Source organism: Dermacentor albipictus, chromosome 1, assembly GCF_038994185.2.
Source record: "Dermacentor albipictus isolate Rhodes 1998 colony chromosome 1, USDA_Dalb.pri_finalv2, whole genome shotgun sequence".
In the NCBI taxonomy this organism is placed as follows: Eukaryota; Metazoa; Arthropoda; class Arachnida; order Ixodida; family Ixodidae; genus Dermacentor; species Dermacentor albipictus.
Window position 1 is genome coordinate 85,884,093 of NC_091821.1, and position 19,025 is coordinate 85,903,117.

A 19,025-nucleotide genomic window follows, 5' to 3' on the forward strand; every position below is an offset into this window, starting at 1 on the left:
CGCAGCTTTGTCCTTAGTAGCAAAATAAATGCCTTTGCACTACCGAACACAGTAAACATAGGTGTATGTAGCTGCTTCGACGACAGAAGTAATCAACACTCGGCTAAGCCAAAGTAAAGCAGGTTAAAAAGGCAGACACAAATACGTCCAGCGTACCTTGTCCATAGTGAATATCTCGAGGTCCAGATGAGCCGCTCGGAGGACTGTTCCGGCAGGCGTCTCGTACACACCTGCGGCATTGACCAAGCAAGGCGACGGTGAGCAAGTCCCCCACAACTAGCGAGACGTGCTAATAGTAACGCCATGAATTGCAAGACTCGGGACACATCCAAAGGAACAGAGAAATCATAGCTCAGCGCTGATATATATTACTTCACGACCATCAGGAAGGAAGGAAGGAAGGAAGGAAAGGCAGGGAGGTTAACCAGTTCAGCTTAGCCGGTTTGCTACCCTACACGTAGGAGCGGGATGGGGAGATGAAAGATGGGGAGGAGAGAGAGATAGCGCACATAACACATCACGCACATCGTCAGTTACAGTCCATCACTCATGCGTGGTACGTGATATCACTGTCACAGCCGCTTGTCCAATTCCGTCTCTTTCAAAAACCGTAGTCCCTTCGTCGCCTTCATCTGCGATGTCTTCAGTCGGCGACCATCAGCGTGCTCCATAAAAGCATGGAGATGATTATGCAGTGAAGAAGTGGCAAGCTAGCTGTTTCTACTAGGTTCTGGATTATGTGCCAATAATGAATAACTGATGCAAGTGACTGCAAGCGCTGAAAAAAAATTTGCGTTGTTACCAGCATATTGTTAGACACGCCTTTCAGTTATGCCGATGACTTCAGGAATCCCGGGTGGTGAGTAGAGCCGGCTCATAATTCGGAGAGAGACACATAGAATCAGCTCTAATCACCTCCAATTCAGGTTATCAGAAGGTCATTGCTTTTTAGTAGATATGTGCGAATATTCAAAATTGTGAATACGACTGGAATAGTCTTTACTATTCGATTTGTGTTTCACTCGATGATTTACTTTTCCAAGTTGTCGAATATTCGTTTCGCTCGAATATTACGTATAAGGCACAACAACAGTCCTTGCAGTTTCTAGGGGCAAGGCTGATGCAAACAGAGACGTGTCTGAATGATTCTGGTGCAGGAGAACCGCGGTTGTAGCGCAGACGGTCCGGTTGCTGAACAAACACATAGATGAGATCACGTATGCACAACAGTTACCAGCCGTTGAGTAAGCATGCCTCGTCTTATGGAGCATATGAATTCGCTGTCTCGATTTATACAAAAGAAATCTATTATTTAGCCAATCTCCTCATGTTTGGATTCTCTCAAAACGGTGTGCGGTGCTGTATTGTTGCCCTTAGCCCCTTCAACGAGCGCTAAACCCTACACTACACGCATCTGGGGGTATGCTGTTCCAAATCTGGCGCACTGTCGTTGCCATGGGGCACCAGATAAGAGTATATTTCTTTTGTTTCTCATTTACAAGCTTATCAGTCCTACTGACATCCAGTTAACGTTATTAAATGTATCGAATAACGTAAACAAGCCTTTCATTGTCAAACAGACTCCACAAAACTTCCCATTTTCTATATAAATTTGAAACATTCTACACTAGGAAACAAAAGCGTAAGTATTAAATAGTCGAAGGTTGTTTTTCTCGTGTAGTCGTATTCGATTAGATTTGCAAATTTCGCTATTCAAGCACCCCCCTACTTTTTACCTTACTTTCCCTGGGGCAATCACGAAAGGTCACACTGCATGTATCGCGGACGTTTCACTAAAGACTTAAGTCAGTCTTAGAAACAGCGCATCGAACGTAAATTTTTCGATAAAACGTTATTCGCACCAGAAAAGAAAATAAGAAATTGTGCGATAACCACTGATGAAATGTTTAGTTAACTGATATTTATTCATTACTTCTTAATTATTTAATTTATGAAAAATGTTGCAATTGCTGAACTGTGCCCAGTCAAAGCGCAAGGCATGTCCACTTGGTAGGTATCCCGAGGCTAGCAATGGTGTCTAGACAGCCACCGAAATACATTTGCGTTCTTACTTTCCTAGAAAGACTTGCTTGCTCACTTAGCGACAAAATAGTGCGAAACACCAATATATTGCATGGTATCTTTTGGGAAGGAATATGTCAATTTATTCAGTCAATTTATATGTCAATGCTATTCACAGCGTGTTTACAGGAGGTATTCAGAGACCTGGATTGGGAAGAATTGGGGATAAGAGTTAATGGAGAATACCTTAGTAACTTGCGATTCGCTGATGATATTGCCTTGCTTAGTAACTCAGGGGACCAACTGCAATGCATGCTCACTGACCTGGAGAGGCAAAGCCGAAGGGTGGGTCTAAAAATTAATCTGCAGAAAACTAAAGTAATGTTTAACAGTCTCGGATGAGAACAGCAGTTTACGATAGGTAGTCAGACACTGGAAGTGGTAAGGGAATACGTCTACTTAGGACAAGTAGTGACTGCGGATCCGGATCATGAGACTGAAATAATCAGAAGAATAAGAATGGGCTAGGGTGCGTTTGGCAGGCATTCTCAGATAATGAACAGCAGATTGCCATTATCCCTCAAGAGAAAAGTTTATAACAGCTGCGTCTTACCAGTACTCACGTACGGGGCAGAAACCTGGAGGCTTACGAAAAGGGTTCTAGTTAAATTGAGGACGACGCAACGAGCTATGGAAAGAAGAATGATAGGTGTAACGTTACGCGATAAGAAAAAGGCAGATTGGGTGAGGGAACAAACGCGAGTTAATGATATCTTAGTTGAAATCAAGAAAAGGAAAAGGGCATGGGCAGGACACGGAGGAATGAAGATTACCGATGGTCATTAAGAGTTACGGAATGGATTCCAAGGGAAGGGAAGCGTAGCAGAGGGCGGCAGAAAGTTAGGTGGGCGGATGAGATTAGGAAGTTTGCAGGGACAACATGGCTACAATTAGTACATGACCGGGGTAGTTGGAGAAGTATGGGAGAAGCCTTTGCCCTGCAGTGGGCGTAACCATGATGATGATGATGATGATGTCAATTTTTTTATAGCTTCGGGATTCCTACTAATTTGACAAGCCTTGTTCACTGACCACCTTTAATTACGCAAACGAAATATATGCCTACAAGAATTAATTGAAAGCTGAATTTCAGCTAACTAAAGAGTTAATTAGTCATGAATTATCACACAATTTTTGTGTGCACTAGTGCAAAAATGTGTCGTCAAAAAAAAGAAAGAATGCATCTATTCATCTCCACTGCACCGCTGTTTTTTTTTTCCTCGTTTAACAAAGAAGACCTTGCAAGACTACATGGACAACGTATCCTTTTTCCTTTTTCCTTTTTTTAGGCTTGGATAAACAGCTTTGTGCCCAATAATCACAATGATATCTGAAAGGATATGACTTGAATTAATTACAGCATCGTTAAATGCGACCACTCCCGGCTTTACTTTAAAAATAGAATCAAAAGACAAAAATAGCTGAGGGCAACGCAGCGGTCATTGTAGATTATAATCATGTGATTTTACAAATTATCACGTGGTTTTACAAATCAGTGATGCAAAAATGGATGAGAGGGAGCGCTTCAGCGCCAATTGTACAATGCATCTGTTAACTGACACATGCTGCACCACGTCACTCGATGTCTGAATCGTGATTGTTGTCTTTGCTATCGCCAAGCAGATTATTTTTAAGCAGGAATCACCGCTATAATGGATGTAGGCAACCATCTTCAATTTACCGCAGAGCAGTTGGTCGGAAACTGAGACCTCTGCAAAGAACTATGAACGCTGACATGGCAACATTGCCAAGCTGAACGGCAAGTTATCCGACATCGTTCTCCAAAACATTGTTTGGTCCTGACACGTTCATATTTTCTTTCCATTCTCTATATGCATCTTAAGCCAAGGATAGTGGGTTCTTATGGTGACAAGTCGCCACCATACGAAGTGAGCACATACGACCGCAACCACTCCTTGCGTCTGCTTTCGCGAACTCGATTCACAGTTGTCAGGAGCCCCATGTGTGGAAACGAACCAAACTGTGGGTGCTTCGGTGCCGTCCGCTTGCTTCAGAGGACGCGGTTGTACCTCGCGCCGACGCCCCTTCATGACGGTCTGTTTCCAGGCGTAAATCAGCCGTAATATATCTTTCTGGCGACCACACACATAGAAGCAAGGAGACAGAAAGCAAGCAGGTGAGCAGCACCGACATAGAAGTAGCGTCTTCTCCCGTCTTGCTCCTAGCAAGAATCCCTGACCCGCCGTGGTTGCTCAGTGGCTATGGTGTTGGGCTGCTGAGCACGAGGTCGCGAGATCGAATCCCGGCCATGGCGGCCGCATTTCGATGGGGGCGAAATGCAAAAACACCCGTGTACTTAGATTTAGGTGCACGTTAAAGATCCCCAGGTGGTCGAAATTTCCGAAGTCCTCCACTGCGGTGTGCCTCATAATCAGAAAGTGATTTTGGCACGTAAAACCCCATAAAAATAAGAATCCCTGCTGGTGACGTCAGAAGTACTCGCAAACTATCACAGAGAGCCTATCACAGATAGTTTGAAGTCACCTGCCCACAAGGCATTTAACCTAATAGTAAAATGTGTTCTTGGCAGCATTCGCCACTACTGTACACTTCAGAGATACCTGTGTAAACTGAACAACCGAGCAACTCGAACATCCGAAGCTTATTGTTATGTCAGTGCTCATTTATTGCAAAAAAGACGAACTATCCCTCTCTCCCTTTCTCTCTCTCTCTCTCTCTCTCTCTCTCTCTCTGTGTGTGTGTGCGTGTGTGCGTGTGTGTGTGTGTGTGTGTGCGTGCGTGCGTGCGTGCGTGTGCGTGTGCGTGCGTGCGTGCGTGTGCGTGTGCGTGCGTGCGTGTGCGCGTGCGTGTGCGTGCGCGTGTGCGTGCGTGTGCGTGTGCGTGTGCGTGCGTGTGCGTGTGTGTGTCCGAGCTGGCCCCAAATTGTTGGCTGTTTTTGGTTAGAAACGTTATTCGCTTCATCGTTATTTATCCGGCCGAAGAGGTAATATTGTCAGTTTCTAACGTTTAGTCACTGACATCCCACAGCGGCCCCTATCGTTTGCTACGCTCCTTCGTTGCACGTGTCGTGAAAATGAAGCCTAGGGTGTAATCCACATACGAGCTAGTTAGTTGTGCATTTTTTTTTTGTCTTTCCAGCCTGCGTGGTTAATTTCTAATGTCTGTACATCAGTTGGAGTCAAGTGACAGCGAATAAAACGCATTGCTGCCTCGTATCGCCTGACTAAAATAGCACAATTCGGTTAACATGAAAGAAAAATCACCTCTATAAAGATCCAAGAAGCAGCTGCGTCGCAGCTGCCTGCTAACCACAGCCCGTGGCTGGCGGCAGATTAATCACAGAGAGTGGCGACCTGAGCGAGTGTCGGAACACTTCACACGACCACACTGTAGTCGTACATGGCCAAGCTTTGCACGACTTCTGACAAATTAGAGATAGGTCCCACAGAATAGATTTGAATGGCGAACTGGTTAAATAGGCAGTGACTACGAAAGCACAGATTAAATTAATTTCAATACGCGCTCTAATGCATTGTCATTTATACACGTTGCACAAGTGTTCACTAAGACCACACTTGCACTCGTTCTGAATTCGTGTTCAGCAGCGCTGAATTTCTGCAATTCTTAATAACAACTGTTGATAAGGCGACCTCAGTCAAGGACATATGCCGGTACTTGATTCACCCAACGAGCCACTTGGTAAATGACAGTCTGTGTGTCTGCCTAATACCCTTAGACCCACAACATGTGATTCCTAAAGAAATGTAAGCTGCGTGCACTGTACATCTGGCATTACACATTGTCCTTTTGAGAACGAGGCGCTGTCAGAATATCAATGTGTGTCATAAAATCTCTTGTCCCGATAAATAAAGTATTTCCTGATTCTTTTCTAAATGCGTAAGATAAATATTGAAATCAACGGTATCCCATTTGCTTCTATTGCATTAGCGCAGCAGTCTTACTCATTTTCCATGAAGAAATAGTTGCGCGGAAAGTTCTTGCTACGAACCGTAAATTTGTATCGCATTTCTAATATGATATGATAAAATATATTATTATGCCAAATTCCTCAAGGTGCATAAATATTGCTCAAAGGCAAAGATGTCGCGAAGCTGAATGCTACAAAGGAAACTTGCAGGAACACCAAAGTAAACGTAGCGGAAACCCACTGGGACACAATAGGAAACCTTACGGCACTTTAACTTCGTAGCTCGATGGCGCATTACGCAGTTCAAAGCTCAAAAAACACCCCGATGTCTTCCTTGAGACTTTCACGAGTAGTTTCGCGCTACCGTGCAGGTGGGTGCAACATTTCCATCTCGATATGAATGTCATAAAGAATCGAAAGTAAACACAGCGTTAATTGTAAGAAAAAAATTATGCACTCTTTTTTTTTCTTTTTTGCCATTGGTCGTATTGAATGTATGTTGAAGCATGTCATCCCTCTTACATTATTGTCATTGGCTTAAGGATTTTTCCGCGCTTCGCTTCGCAATTCGGTTCCACTGTCAATAAACTGCGGTTGCATGCAACCTTTCACAGCTATAGAGCAGCGTATATACAAACGAAAATTCCAATAAAGCAAGTTGTTGGCTTACCACGAGATTTCATTCCGATTACCCGGTTCTCAACGATGTCAATACGCCCAACGCCATGGTGGCCCCTGCGAAGAAAGGAATTATGAGCTTCATACGACTGTGCCCAGTGGACCGCTTCCCGCGGTTAGCCCTTAAAACTTACATATACAGTGTGCGTGTGCTTGCGTGTGTGTGTGGGGGGGGGGGGGGGGGTAGAATAGGTGATAACAAAAACAATAACAATGCAGGCAAAAACAGCGATTCAATAAACACGAGAATGCAACGTCAAGTATAGCATGGAGCATGAAACTAAAAACAGAAAGGTACAATACTAAATGGACAGTTGAATACCTGAACTTTTTTTTTTTCGAAGTCCAATCTAGGCAACACTTCACGGGACAATGAGAGCATCATGCGTATAACTTCTGTGCTTTGTTTAGTTTTAATAAAAAAAAACAACAGACCCGTCATGCGGTAGCGAATACAAAAAGGAAAACTATTGTAAAATGCCTTGACGTTCGAAAATGGAGTGAAGCGCTGACTGAAAAGATTGAGAGTCGTTGATAGTGAAAGTGCTAGAAGAAAATGAATTACACTAATCTATTCATAGTACGAGAGGTGAATTCCGGTATTTTTCTGTGTGAGCAGAAATTGGTTTGACTTTGTACGCGCGATCTAACCTAGTCGTGATGTTATGTGCTGGAGTATGTGAGCGGGGAAAATGACACTACGGCACAAGAGGGTGAAAAAAAGATAACCAGGCAAATGTTCTGCGCATGGTAAGTGATGGCATTCTGAGGGTGTCTTTCAGTTTGGTGACGATTTGAAATCGCGAATTCAAACATTGTCTCGCTTACGGAATCATCATCATTTCATGCAGCACTGCTAACCTTTTTAGAGTGTATCAACCTGTCCGAACCCACATTTCCTTGAACATTTACATAAACAGTGTTTTCATGTGCTTAGCATTGTATACTATTCACTCCGTTTCATCTGATTGTATCTGTGTAGGCTGTTTATCTAAATCATGATTCGATTGTATCCTTAAATGCGTGTTCTCTTGGGTACTGGTTGTTTGCATCGCATTTTAGGTTCTTATGCGTTTTTCACGCTACTAAACCTTAAATAAACTCTATTTCCCTTTTCTTTCTTTCTTTTTATTTTTCTTTCTGCTAGATGTTTAGATCATTTTTCGTGGTTCCTAATGTCTTCATATATTTGCATTGTACACATTCCACTCATGCTTGAACTTTTTCATCCCCCACTATGCAATGCCCTAACGGTCCTTATAGGGTACTCAAATAAATAAATAAATAAATAAATAAATAAATAAATAAATAAATAAATAAAGGAAATAATTAAACAATTAAATACTTATTTAACTAATTAATTAATTAATTACTGTGCCCTGATGCATCGTGCTTTTTTTCACCGCTTCACGATGGTTAGTCCAGGTGACATGATGGGGGTGCCAAATGATAGATGCATATTCTAGCGAAAGCCGAATGAGTGAGATATATGCTAATAGTCTAGTGTCACGGTTGGCGAGGTAAATGCTTAGCTTGAGAAGGCCGAGTTTATTTAATGCTTTTGAATTTATGTGTTCTATATGATCGTTCCATGTTGAAGTAGAATTTAATTTTATTCCTAGGTATTTAAATGTCGAAGTTGAATCTATTGGTACATTGTTATTTGCGTATGCATTGTCCTGTGTTTTAAATGCCGGGTAAACTTAGGATCTTTTGTTTTATCTAAGTTGGTTTGCATCCGCCATACAGAACACCGTTCTGTTAGTTTAATGAGGGCATACTGCAGGTGAGTAATGTCGGTAGGGCTTATTTTTTTATATGTAATGCAGTCATCTGCAAATAATCGAAATGTGGCATTTATGTTAGTTGCTATATCATTAATATAGATTAAAAATAGAAGTGGCCCAGCACTGACCCCTGTGGTACCCCTGATACGACGCTTTCACGGCTCGAGATATGATTTTTGTAGTTTCACGGACTGATGGCGGTTTGTTAGAAAGTATTCGATCCATTGCACTGTTTTATGATCAAGTTCAAATGCCTTCGAAACATCAACAAAGACGGCGTCGAGGTACTTCGATGAGTGCAGTGAACGATGATCAGTTACTAATTCAGAGTTGAGTTTGGCAGGAAACATTTTTCCGAAAGCCGTGCTGGTTGATGAGGATTAGGTTGTTTTTGTTTAGATCTTATGTTATATTATGCTTGGGTATAATATGCTCTAGTAACTTACAGGTAATTGAAGTTAATGAAATGGGTCTGTAGTTGCTTAGAATTGATCTGTCACCAGATTTAAACATAGGTATTAGAAACGCTGACTTCCAATCTTCCGGTACGCATCCTGTGTCGATGGATTGCTGAACAAGGTAAAAGAGCGTGGCACGTATGGATTACTCAAATATTAAAGAAAGTAAGGGAGCTGAATACTGACTGGTTAGCTTTAGAAGTTTATCGCTGATGCCATCGGGACCTGGACTTGTTTTAGGCGGGAGACGTTCTATTGCACGAGATACGCCATGTGCTGTTACTACGATGGGTGTAAAAGGAAACGTAACAAGTGGTTGTGAGAGCTGGTGTGCATTATCAAGAGGTAGTTCATCTGTAAGAGCCGTAACAAAATTATTGTTGAACTCCTCGGCACAGTCAGCTACTGGTACATCAATGCCGTCTTACCCCTGAAGTGTTGGTACTGAGGGTTTATTTTTTGGATTTACGACTTTCCAGAATTTCTCGGGATCGGTTTTTAACATGTTAGGAATCGTGAAATTAAAGTACTGATCTTTTGCTTCAAGAATAGTTTTTTTTCTGACAATTCAGATATGCTTCTATAGTTCTGGTAGTCAGAAAGGGTGTTCGTTCGTGATGCCTTTTTGTACGTCCTTTTCTTCTTATTTAGACACCTGCTTACTTCTCGTGTCAATCATGGATTGTCAGCACGTTATTTTATCGTAAATTTTGGCACGCGGGAAGCTTCTATCTCCTTTAACTTATCGCGAAATATGCACCAGTTGTGATTAGTCGAACGGTTTCCAAAGTCTTCTTGGAATTTGTTTGAAAAGGTTTGCAGCATTTGGCTCATGTTTTATATGTCCCCCCTCCCAACTCGCGCAATAACCTTGATCATTCATCCACCACACACAGAACAATACAACTATCTCATTATGCAACCCATAGCTCTTGACTTCTCTGGTATTGCTAGGCTGATTGATGATTTGCCTTTAAACTCAGCTCCCGCCTATGATACCATTAATACTAAATTTTTGACAAGCGCTAACACATTCAGTTCTGCAATATTTGCTAAAATTTTCCAACAATCAGTAAACACTTGTACTCTGCCTGCTCCATGGAAAATAGGGAAGGTGGTTCCGTTGCATAAGTCTGGTAACAAAAGCTCACCCCTGAATTACCACCCGATTTCGCTTACCAGCACCTGTTGCAAACTTCTTGAACATGTGATATTTACTAATCTCGTTAACTTGTTTCTTGACTCGAACTCATTTTTCACCTCATCGCAACATGGTTTTCGCAAAACATTCTCATGTGAAACCTAACTAATATCTTTCACTCATAGATTACACTGTATTTTAGATCGTGCCTCCAGTGCCGACTGTGTATTTTTAGACTTTAGCAAAGCGTTCGACAAGGTTTGCCACAAACTGCTGCTATTCAAGCCGAGTCTTTTAAACCTTGACAGTAACATGCTGAAATGGATTGAGTGTTTTCTTACTAACCGTTATCAATTTGTTACTCAGAATAATTATGATTCATCATTGACAGGTTCATTCTGGTGTGCCTCAGGGATCAGTACTAGGGCCCCTACTTTTCCAGATTTATATTAATGACCTACCTTCTTCATTGACATCTCACATTCACTTGTTTGCGGACGATTGCGTGATATATCGTGAAATAATCGCTAACAACGACACTAATGCTCTTCAGTCTGACTTGGACTATGTGATTGATTGGTGTAACACTTGGCTAATGGAACTTAATATTAATAAATGTAAAGTTATGCGCATGCAGAGGAACACCAGTGCTCTTCCTACTTACTATCTACATAAAGTTCCTCTAGAACCCGTTAACTCGTACAAATACTTAGGAGTTCATATAACAGCAAAACTAACCTGGAACCTTCACACTGAGTACATAATAAGTAAAGTTAATAACATGCTCGGTTACTTACGCCACAAGTTTTCCAAAGCACCACCATCCTTAATATTATTACTTTAACAGTCTAATTACTACTTTACCAGTGCGTCCTAAATTAGAATACGTTGCAGCTGTGTGGGACTCGTACCATGAAAACCTTATTTCTTCACTGGAGCTTGTCCAAAATAATTCAGTCCGGTTCATATCTTCAAATTATAACCGTACCGCTAACATAACATCAATGAAGGACAATCTATCCCTTCCATCACTTGCATCTCGTAGAACAATAGCACGTTTGACACTGTTTCACAAATTTTATTACCATTCCTCCCTTCACAGTAACTTCATTTCTCGGCCTCATTACCTGTCGAGCCGTATCGATCATCGCCATAAGGTCGGACTTCAAACAGGCAACACTAACACTTTCAGTCAATCTTTTTTTTCCCAGATCATCATGGCAGTGGAACCACCTTCCCTGTGTGTATCTATTGTGGACAACAAACTCTTTCGTAAGGCATTAGCTAACATTGTATAATTAGGAATTGTTAACATGTTATTTCATTTACTTGCCGTACTTGCAAACGACTAAGGACGACACTGGTTAACACTGTACTAACAGGAATTATGAAGGTGCTACTTCGTTTACATTATCTGTCGTACTTACAAACATTAGGCAAGATATTACATAGCATTATATAATTAGGAATTACTAATACGCTACATTGTTTATTTTTCGTATTTCATTGTTATGCTTCCCGTTTTCTCACTCCCCTCTGTAATGCCTTCGGGCCTTGAGGGTATCATAAGTAAATAAATAAGTAAATGAATAAATTAAAAATTCAGAATGCATCTTTTTTGCCAGCATAAGGAAGCGAGAAGGAACACTGCGTTACCTTATGGTAACTGATGGCTTCTAGGACATATGTTTCGGCAATATAAGGGTTGTTTGAAGATCTAAAATGTGATCATCGCGGGTAGGGTCGTGAACTAGTTGCGTGAGGTCATAATAGTGAAGAAAATCAGCAAAGCGAAGGTGATCGGCCCGGTTAATATTTGTACTAACAGAGGATGCTGACCAGTCTATAGCAGGGTAGTTGAAAGCACCACATAATATTAGGCGGCAGTTAGGGTGGTGGCTTCTCTACTTCTTTTACAGGAATTGCTTTATCCGAGGCAAGATCATCCGGGTAAATTTCGCTGCACATGTGGAGTTTGTTAAAGCTCAAGGAAAAGCGTTCGTTTGGCTTCCGTTTTCCTTTCGCGAAATCACGCAGTTTCTTTCGCGCAAATTGCACCACTGGAGAAAAAACTTCTTCCAACCAAACTTTGGGTGGCTCCAGCTCCCCCTTCAGCTTGCTCGCAGTACTTAAAGCCTCCATTTTTGACTTAAACCTGAGGGGCAACATTTACACTTTACATCAGCTGTACAAACGTTTTGCATATGCATCTGTAATCACACATTCTGACCATCTGGGTCCTCTTGAATTGAAATCAAACGTCAATATACGTACGCAAGCATAACTTTTTTATTCCGGCTCGATCGGAACAGTGCCTCCGCGACTCTAAATATAAATCACGACCTCTAGATCAGCAGCAGAACGCCATATAGCGAAAAGCGATTCTTAATCGGTTAAATACGTTAAGTCAATGTCCATGATTCTTATCACACTATAAAGAGCTAGGAGGAGGAGGAGGGGGAGGGTGTTATTGCTGCAGGTGGGCCTAGTGTTGCCAATGTTGCCGGCAACTGCTCCGCCTCAATGCCACCTATCAACCGCAGGCCAGCCAACATCAGGTATTAAAAACAAGTTGACACGGAGCCTAATACGTTGCGCGTTTTCCGAACCACGGCGACTCGCATGGCTCACCTCTCACTTTCCAACCCAGTATTACGGAGGATCTCTAGGAGGAGCCGAATCACTTCCCTCATAAATATGCAATGTCCTCGCGGGTACAAAATATCATTTGCATTTGAGTGTTGCGCAATCTTGCGCTTCAGTCTATCTAATAATATATCCCGTTCTGCTTCAAATTCAGGACACTTTAGTGCGTAATGTTCATTGTCACCCAGAGCTTGACAATACGCACACTAAGATGATGGACCAAGTCCTGCCTTGCATCGCCAAGCTGCGGTTCACGCTGACCCTGTGAGGATGCGATATAGGAGAACGGCATCAGTTCTGTTAAGCCTCTAATTCACACAAGGCTGATGCGGTAGAGACCACAACGAGCGGAAGTGGCTTAAGATGGACTCCTTCATGTCTCTTTTTGCGTCTCGGGAAGCTTTCTTCGTTGGCTTGAACTGCAGCGCTTTGCGCGCCAGACTGTGAGAGGCCTGTTGCCTGCCACGCCGATAAGGAAAGGTACCCATTGGAGCACAATGGTACATCCGGCTCTGTAATTGTTCAACAGCATGTAATGAACCCTGAATGCATTTTACAAAGTGAAACCCGCACAGTATTTTTTTTTCATTGCAGCCTTGCTGTCTGAAAAGAGAACAATAGGCTGAGGCTTATAGAAATTCATCTCCCGCAAGGCTGCTGCAATGGCGACACTTTCACATGCGCTAGAAGAGGCGAAATGCTCCATTATGGCAGCCCATGAGACATTGAGATTCGGTATCCTGTACGCCGCTGTACTAGCTCTATTCTCTTCGTCAACCGAGCCGTCCGTTTACAATTGGAGATGTCTGTCTTGTATTCTGTTGAAATGTACCACCACAAAAGATTTTGCCTCTGCCGCTGGTGTAAGGCGGGGATACAGTGTAAATATGCGGAATGTTATGTTGACATTCCACACTCTCATACGACCATGGTGGCTTTTAACGTTCAATTTTTTTTTATGTACATAGCACGCCAGGTACACGAAGTGCATCGAGTGCCACAAAGACGCGAGATTGCTTCCACCTCAGACGACCCTGGAGAAGCGCTCTACCTGTTTGAGTCTCGCTGAGGCGGCGAAGCTGGAAGAGCAGACGTTGGGTTGCAAAGAGGCGGAGAGAGGACGACTCTGACTCGTGCAAGAGCTTGTTGCTAGCAGCTGTCTTCGGTACATAAAGAGCTTTCCTAAGACTGTTCCGGTGTACAGGCTCCAATCAATCGTAGTGGCACTTGAATGGTACTATTAACGGCAACTAGAGAAGCACTCGATTAACCACCACTACTGAGTATAGTTTCAACATCGAAGAGGATGACTGCCCACGCGGGCACCGGCCATCCTTCACACCGCATTCAAGCGCGGTTCTAATGACGAAACGATGGTGTCTACAGCACGCCTCCAGTATATCCTGGAATCAAGTATTACGATGGGAAAATCTTACGTGGTTGACTTGATGAATTGATGTGCTTTCGAGGCTAATATTCATCCTCGTCATTATTCATCAATGCTCATTGAACAGCATAAAACTGGACTTGTATGCTAAGATGGCTAATCATGTAGATGAAAGGTGGGCTTATTGCCGACACTACTGTCCGTTTAGCCATCATTGCGAGGTGCTTGTGCTGGTATCCGGATAGCCAAATGCAAATATAATCTGCATATATTGACACTTGTACTGTATTGAATATATTCTTCAAGGCTTCTGGTAATCCCGCCATGACCATAATAAATAGCAGGGGTGATAATACACTTCTCTGTGGTACGTCTCGTGAAATTTCTCTCACTGTACTCTTTGCAATCCCTAGTTTTATCTACGTTTGACGACCACTGCTTAGCGTATTTATGAGACGTAATAGGTTACATGTGACTCCCATGTCTGCTAGTCGACCAACTATTGAGCCCTGTAGAACGCTGTCACAGTCAATTGATAAGTAAAGAAAGATTACAAGTGTGAAGCTTGTTGATGTTAGATGTGGCTTACTAAATCGATGACGATGCCCTGAGCACTCCGACGTTGCCAGAAACCCACGTTGGAAGAAGCTTTTGATGTTCAAACCACCATGTCAACCTGACAGACACGAGCTTTTTGATCAGTTTCGCCACGCAGGAAGTTAGGGAAACCAGTTGATATGAGTTCAATGCTGCTCTGTACTTTCCATGCTTAAGTATTGGTACAACCCAGGCCAACTTTCAAGATGACTGTGCATCTACATTTATCCAGCTATGGTTAGATAACGACAATAGATCAATAGCCGCCCTGGTTGCTTAAAGTGGCTATGGTGTAGGGCTGCTAAGCACGAGGTCGCGGGATCGAATCCATGGCGGCCGCAGTTCGATGGGGGGCGAAATGCGAAAACACCCGTCTACTTAGATTTAGGTGCACGTGAAAGAACCCAAGAGCGTCAAAATTTCCGGAGTCCTCCACTACGGCGTGCCTCTTAATCAGATCGTGGTTCTGACATCTACAACCCCATAATCTAATTTTTGCAAAATATCAATCCTGCATCTCTCAGGTAGGTTATAAATGATCTGGTTGGTGATTCTATCCGGTCCCGGGGCTGTCTATGGCTGTTTGCAACTGCCTCGATGTGAATGAGGCATCCATTACAGATGGCGTAGCAGGAGGAAGGGAGAAAGGCGTCGCTGCGGATTTTCCAAGATCGTAAATGTCCGCAAACTTCTCAGCCAGTGACACCAAAGGCTTGTCTCTCAAAAGGGAAAGTGAGACAAAGGCCTCAGTAGTCTAGAAAGACAGCATAGATTGTATACCACGCCCCATGTTCTAGGCATTGCATAAACACACTTAACTTTGCACAGAAAGCATTCCAGTGAGTAGAGCTAGCGCTGGAGCAAATGCTCAGAAATTTAAACAACCCGATTTTTTTCTTCATATAAATCATAGAGACTCATTCAATTTAAAGTGAACCTTTTGCAACTATGCCCGCCTTCTCTGAAAAAAAAATGACGTTGACGTTTTACTTAAGGACAAAAGAAGTACCTCCGAATTCTCAGCTGAAACCCTTTATCGCCCAAAAAAATTTACTCTGATAAAATGTTTATAATTAAGCCTACAGGAACTGAAATTTGGGTGAGTTTGTAAGAAACCATACTTGACAGATTGGGGCACCAATTTCCAGCATACGTGTAATCCCCGAAGCACAAATTGCAAGTCTTGTTGCAAAGGGTCGCCATAGTCTCATCTTGCCGCACACTGTCTACGATGCGGATGTGAACCCGTTCTGCAAGGCACATCAATCCTTTTCCGGCACCGAGATAGGACAACATGGGAGGTTGTAGATGTTTTCTACATTAAAGGGACACTAAAGTGAAAAATGATTTCTTCAACATCAGTAAATTACCTTTCTACAACACCTAAAACACCACTCTTGCAACGATAAGACGTTTCGCAAGCCAGAAAAAATGCAAGAACGAAATACGGGTGGCGACGCCTACTTAAGTTCCCGCACCTGGCGGCTGTGACGTCATGGATTTTTATGGCATCTTCTAGGGCCTACTAATTATATATTGCGGTACAGATTGACTACATTGTGTTCTAAAGTAACCAAATATTAAACATGGCAAGTTTCGGGAATCTTTACTCAGCCAACGCTGCCCAAATGCAAAACATACTTTGGAATCCCTGACGCCACGCTGACGTACCAGCGCTGCGGTTTCGGTGCGAAATTCAAATACTGATATTTGGACCTTCATTTTCTCATCTAATAATCAAACAATCTTTTTGAAATGACTGCCTGCAGGGTTCTGAAACAATGCTTCATTAGTCTAAACTGATTTATTGTTTCGCTTTAGTGTCCCTTTAAGAAAAAAAAACTGGTTCCACGTGTGTCAGCCAGCCTTCGATAAACCTTTGCGCAAGTGAAATGAAATAGCTCGATAAGTCGATTTTCGCTACGAATCCAACACTATCAGTACCCACATGATAAAGGCCCGGGCCACAGCTTGTTCCTATAAGTCTTACGCTTGCAGAAATTTTGGTTTTTTTATGAGCATGGCCGTGTCACAATAAAATTTTACGACTTAAACTTTTTAAGAGGTTTGGAGCACGCTTGCGCTATGATGTACTCTGCTTTTGATTTGTGTGGACTGATAAATAGGCGTGTTTTTCCTATAATAAACTTTAGTATGAAGCAGCGCTTGTCCTGTCTGGTCTTTCTTCTTGTGTCCTCGTTTTTACAGCGAAGCTGTTTATGCGGACGCTGTGCCGTCGTTGTCGGACTTCGCTAAAAAGGAGCCACGTGATCTAGCGGGAAAGGAAAAGAAGAGTTCAACAGGGGAAAAAAGGTTGGAGTGACCCCTTTCCCCCTGTGAGAATGCTATCTTATACGCGAATCTTATATGGTTGTCCCGCGGTACATTTTCGGCGATAGAGCCAGATCGGCATCGAATTTATCGACGATTAATCCCACCCTAGCGCAACAGAAACAAATGTTATGCTGGCGGTTTGCAGCGATCTAACAGTGCCCAGCGACTGAAATGCGATATCAGGAGCGCGTGGCTGCTGGTGCTTCTTGCTGGCGCAAGAAGTGCCGCTAGCCACATCCGTCGTCAAACCAATCCAACCAATCGTCAAAATGATTGCAGCGCTCGCATCTCCAGTGGTATTCCTTGCGCACAATATACGGAGCTTTGGATTAGTGGTTCCGCACATTCCATCCCAGCTACAACAATGGGAAGACCACGAGTAAATATTGTGTACTCCTGAGGAAGAAGCCGCCTACCGCGAGCGTCAGCGAGAGTTGGGTCGTTAAAAAAAATTAAATTATGGGGTTTTACGTGCCAAAACCACTTTGATTATGAGGCACGCCGTAGTGGAGGACTCCGGGAATTTCGACCACCTAGGGTTCTTTAACGTGCACCTAAATCTAAGTACACGGGTGTTTTCGCATTTCGCGCCCCATCGAAATGCGGCCGCCGTGGCCGGGATTCGATCCCGCGACCTCGTGCTCAGCAGCCTAACACCATAGCCAGTAAGCAACCACGGCGGGTAGAGTTGGCTGGTGAACGGACTCGTCGTCGTAGGGTCGACCCCGAGCTGCGCGCCAGAGATGCGGAGTATAAACGGCAGCACTCCTAAAACATGCTCACAACGCGAAGCACGTAATAGCGAAAATGAGGTGAAACAATGGTGAAACAAAATATTTACAATATAGACTGCTTGCGTAGTTTGACTTGCATGGTGTAACACTCGGTGTAACTAACACAGCTTCGCTGTTCGACCATCTTCACGGACTGGAAGGGGCGGTGATTGTTACGCTTTAAGTGAAGTATGAGTTCATAACAGCTGCAAATAAACCGCACTTTAGACTTCACAATATTTCATGTTTTTGCTTGGGGCGCTTCAATGCTCAATTTATGTTCAGACATGAGCCAGAATTCCCATTTCCTCAACCTTTAATGCGAGCATTATTTGCCTCATAACAGGCACTTTGTTATAGAAAGGTAGGTTCCTGTCTCGCCTCGTTTGTGGTCCCTTCAATAAAAAAAATATAGAAACACGTGTTCGATGGTGGATTTCAAATCAGTGTCCCCTAGCACAAACGTCCGATGATCTACCCATTCGCCAGATGTCTGGCATGTAGTGCATGGCAGATGCTGACCTCTGCAACGTTAGCATTCGTTACGCACCTTCTTCATTAAACGAGTGTACAAGCATAATGGTGTGGACAAAATCACCTCACCCAATTTCGTTCAAGTACAGGAACAACTCGAGTGAGTCTGTCTTCTTAGTGCCGTTGGAGATATTGGTGACCTTAGTAGGTTTTCCTAAAGGAAAAAGAAAGAGGGAGGGGGTGAGGTTACAATAATGTAGCCAACTCAAGATGCATGTTTTTCTTTCCTGCAAGTGGGGATGAATTTACAATTACAGCCAATAACATAAGCAAAAACCGCACAATGTAGGCAATTTTATTCGCTGAGAAAGCAAACAAAAGTGACCTCCTATAAATATGGAGAGCGTTTGATTCGGCTCTTCAGACAACGCCCGATGCTTGCGTCGGCGGTTACGTAAATTTGACGCCAGAAGATTGGAATAAAAACAGATGGGAATAGTTTTACATAATAGGGCTCCTGGATTATAAGACGAGCGAACCTTTAGCAAATAGTGTGCTATTCTTCTTACGTTCTCAGTGCACACACGCAGACAAAAAAAGTCATTAAAACCACCTGAAAGTAAGAAACACGAGCGCATCAGCAAAAACTCGCGTGCGTAATATTTAACGATATGGTCACAAAACAAAATATACTTATCTGGAAAATCAAAGGAGTTAGCGACGTCTTATCGCGTAAATCCAGGCTTTCGAATGCGCAT

At 43.0% G+C, this 19,025-nt stretch overlaps 1 protein-coding gene across 1 annotated transcript in view; it reads right to left on the bottom strand.

Annotated features, from left to right (window-relative positions):
• Ass (argininosuccinate synthase) overlaps positions 1 to 19,025 on the bottom strand; it is a 69,076-nt gene that overhangs the window by 15,386 nt on the left and 34,665 nt on the right. The window contains exons 7-9 of the mRNA XM_065424594.1: positions 18,397 to 18,481; positions 6,663 to 6,727; positions 157 to 230 (exon numbers count right to left, since the gene is read on the bottom strand). Coding sequence (XP_065280666.1) covers positions 157 to 230; positions 6,663 to 6,727; positions 18,397 to 18,481 — 224 coding nt within the window. The remainder of the gene's footprint in view (positions 1 to 156; positions 231 to 6,662; positions 6,728 to 18,396; positions 18,482 to 19,025) is intronic.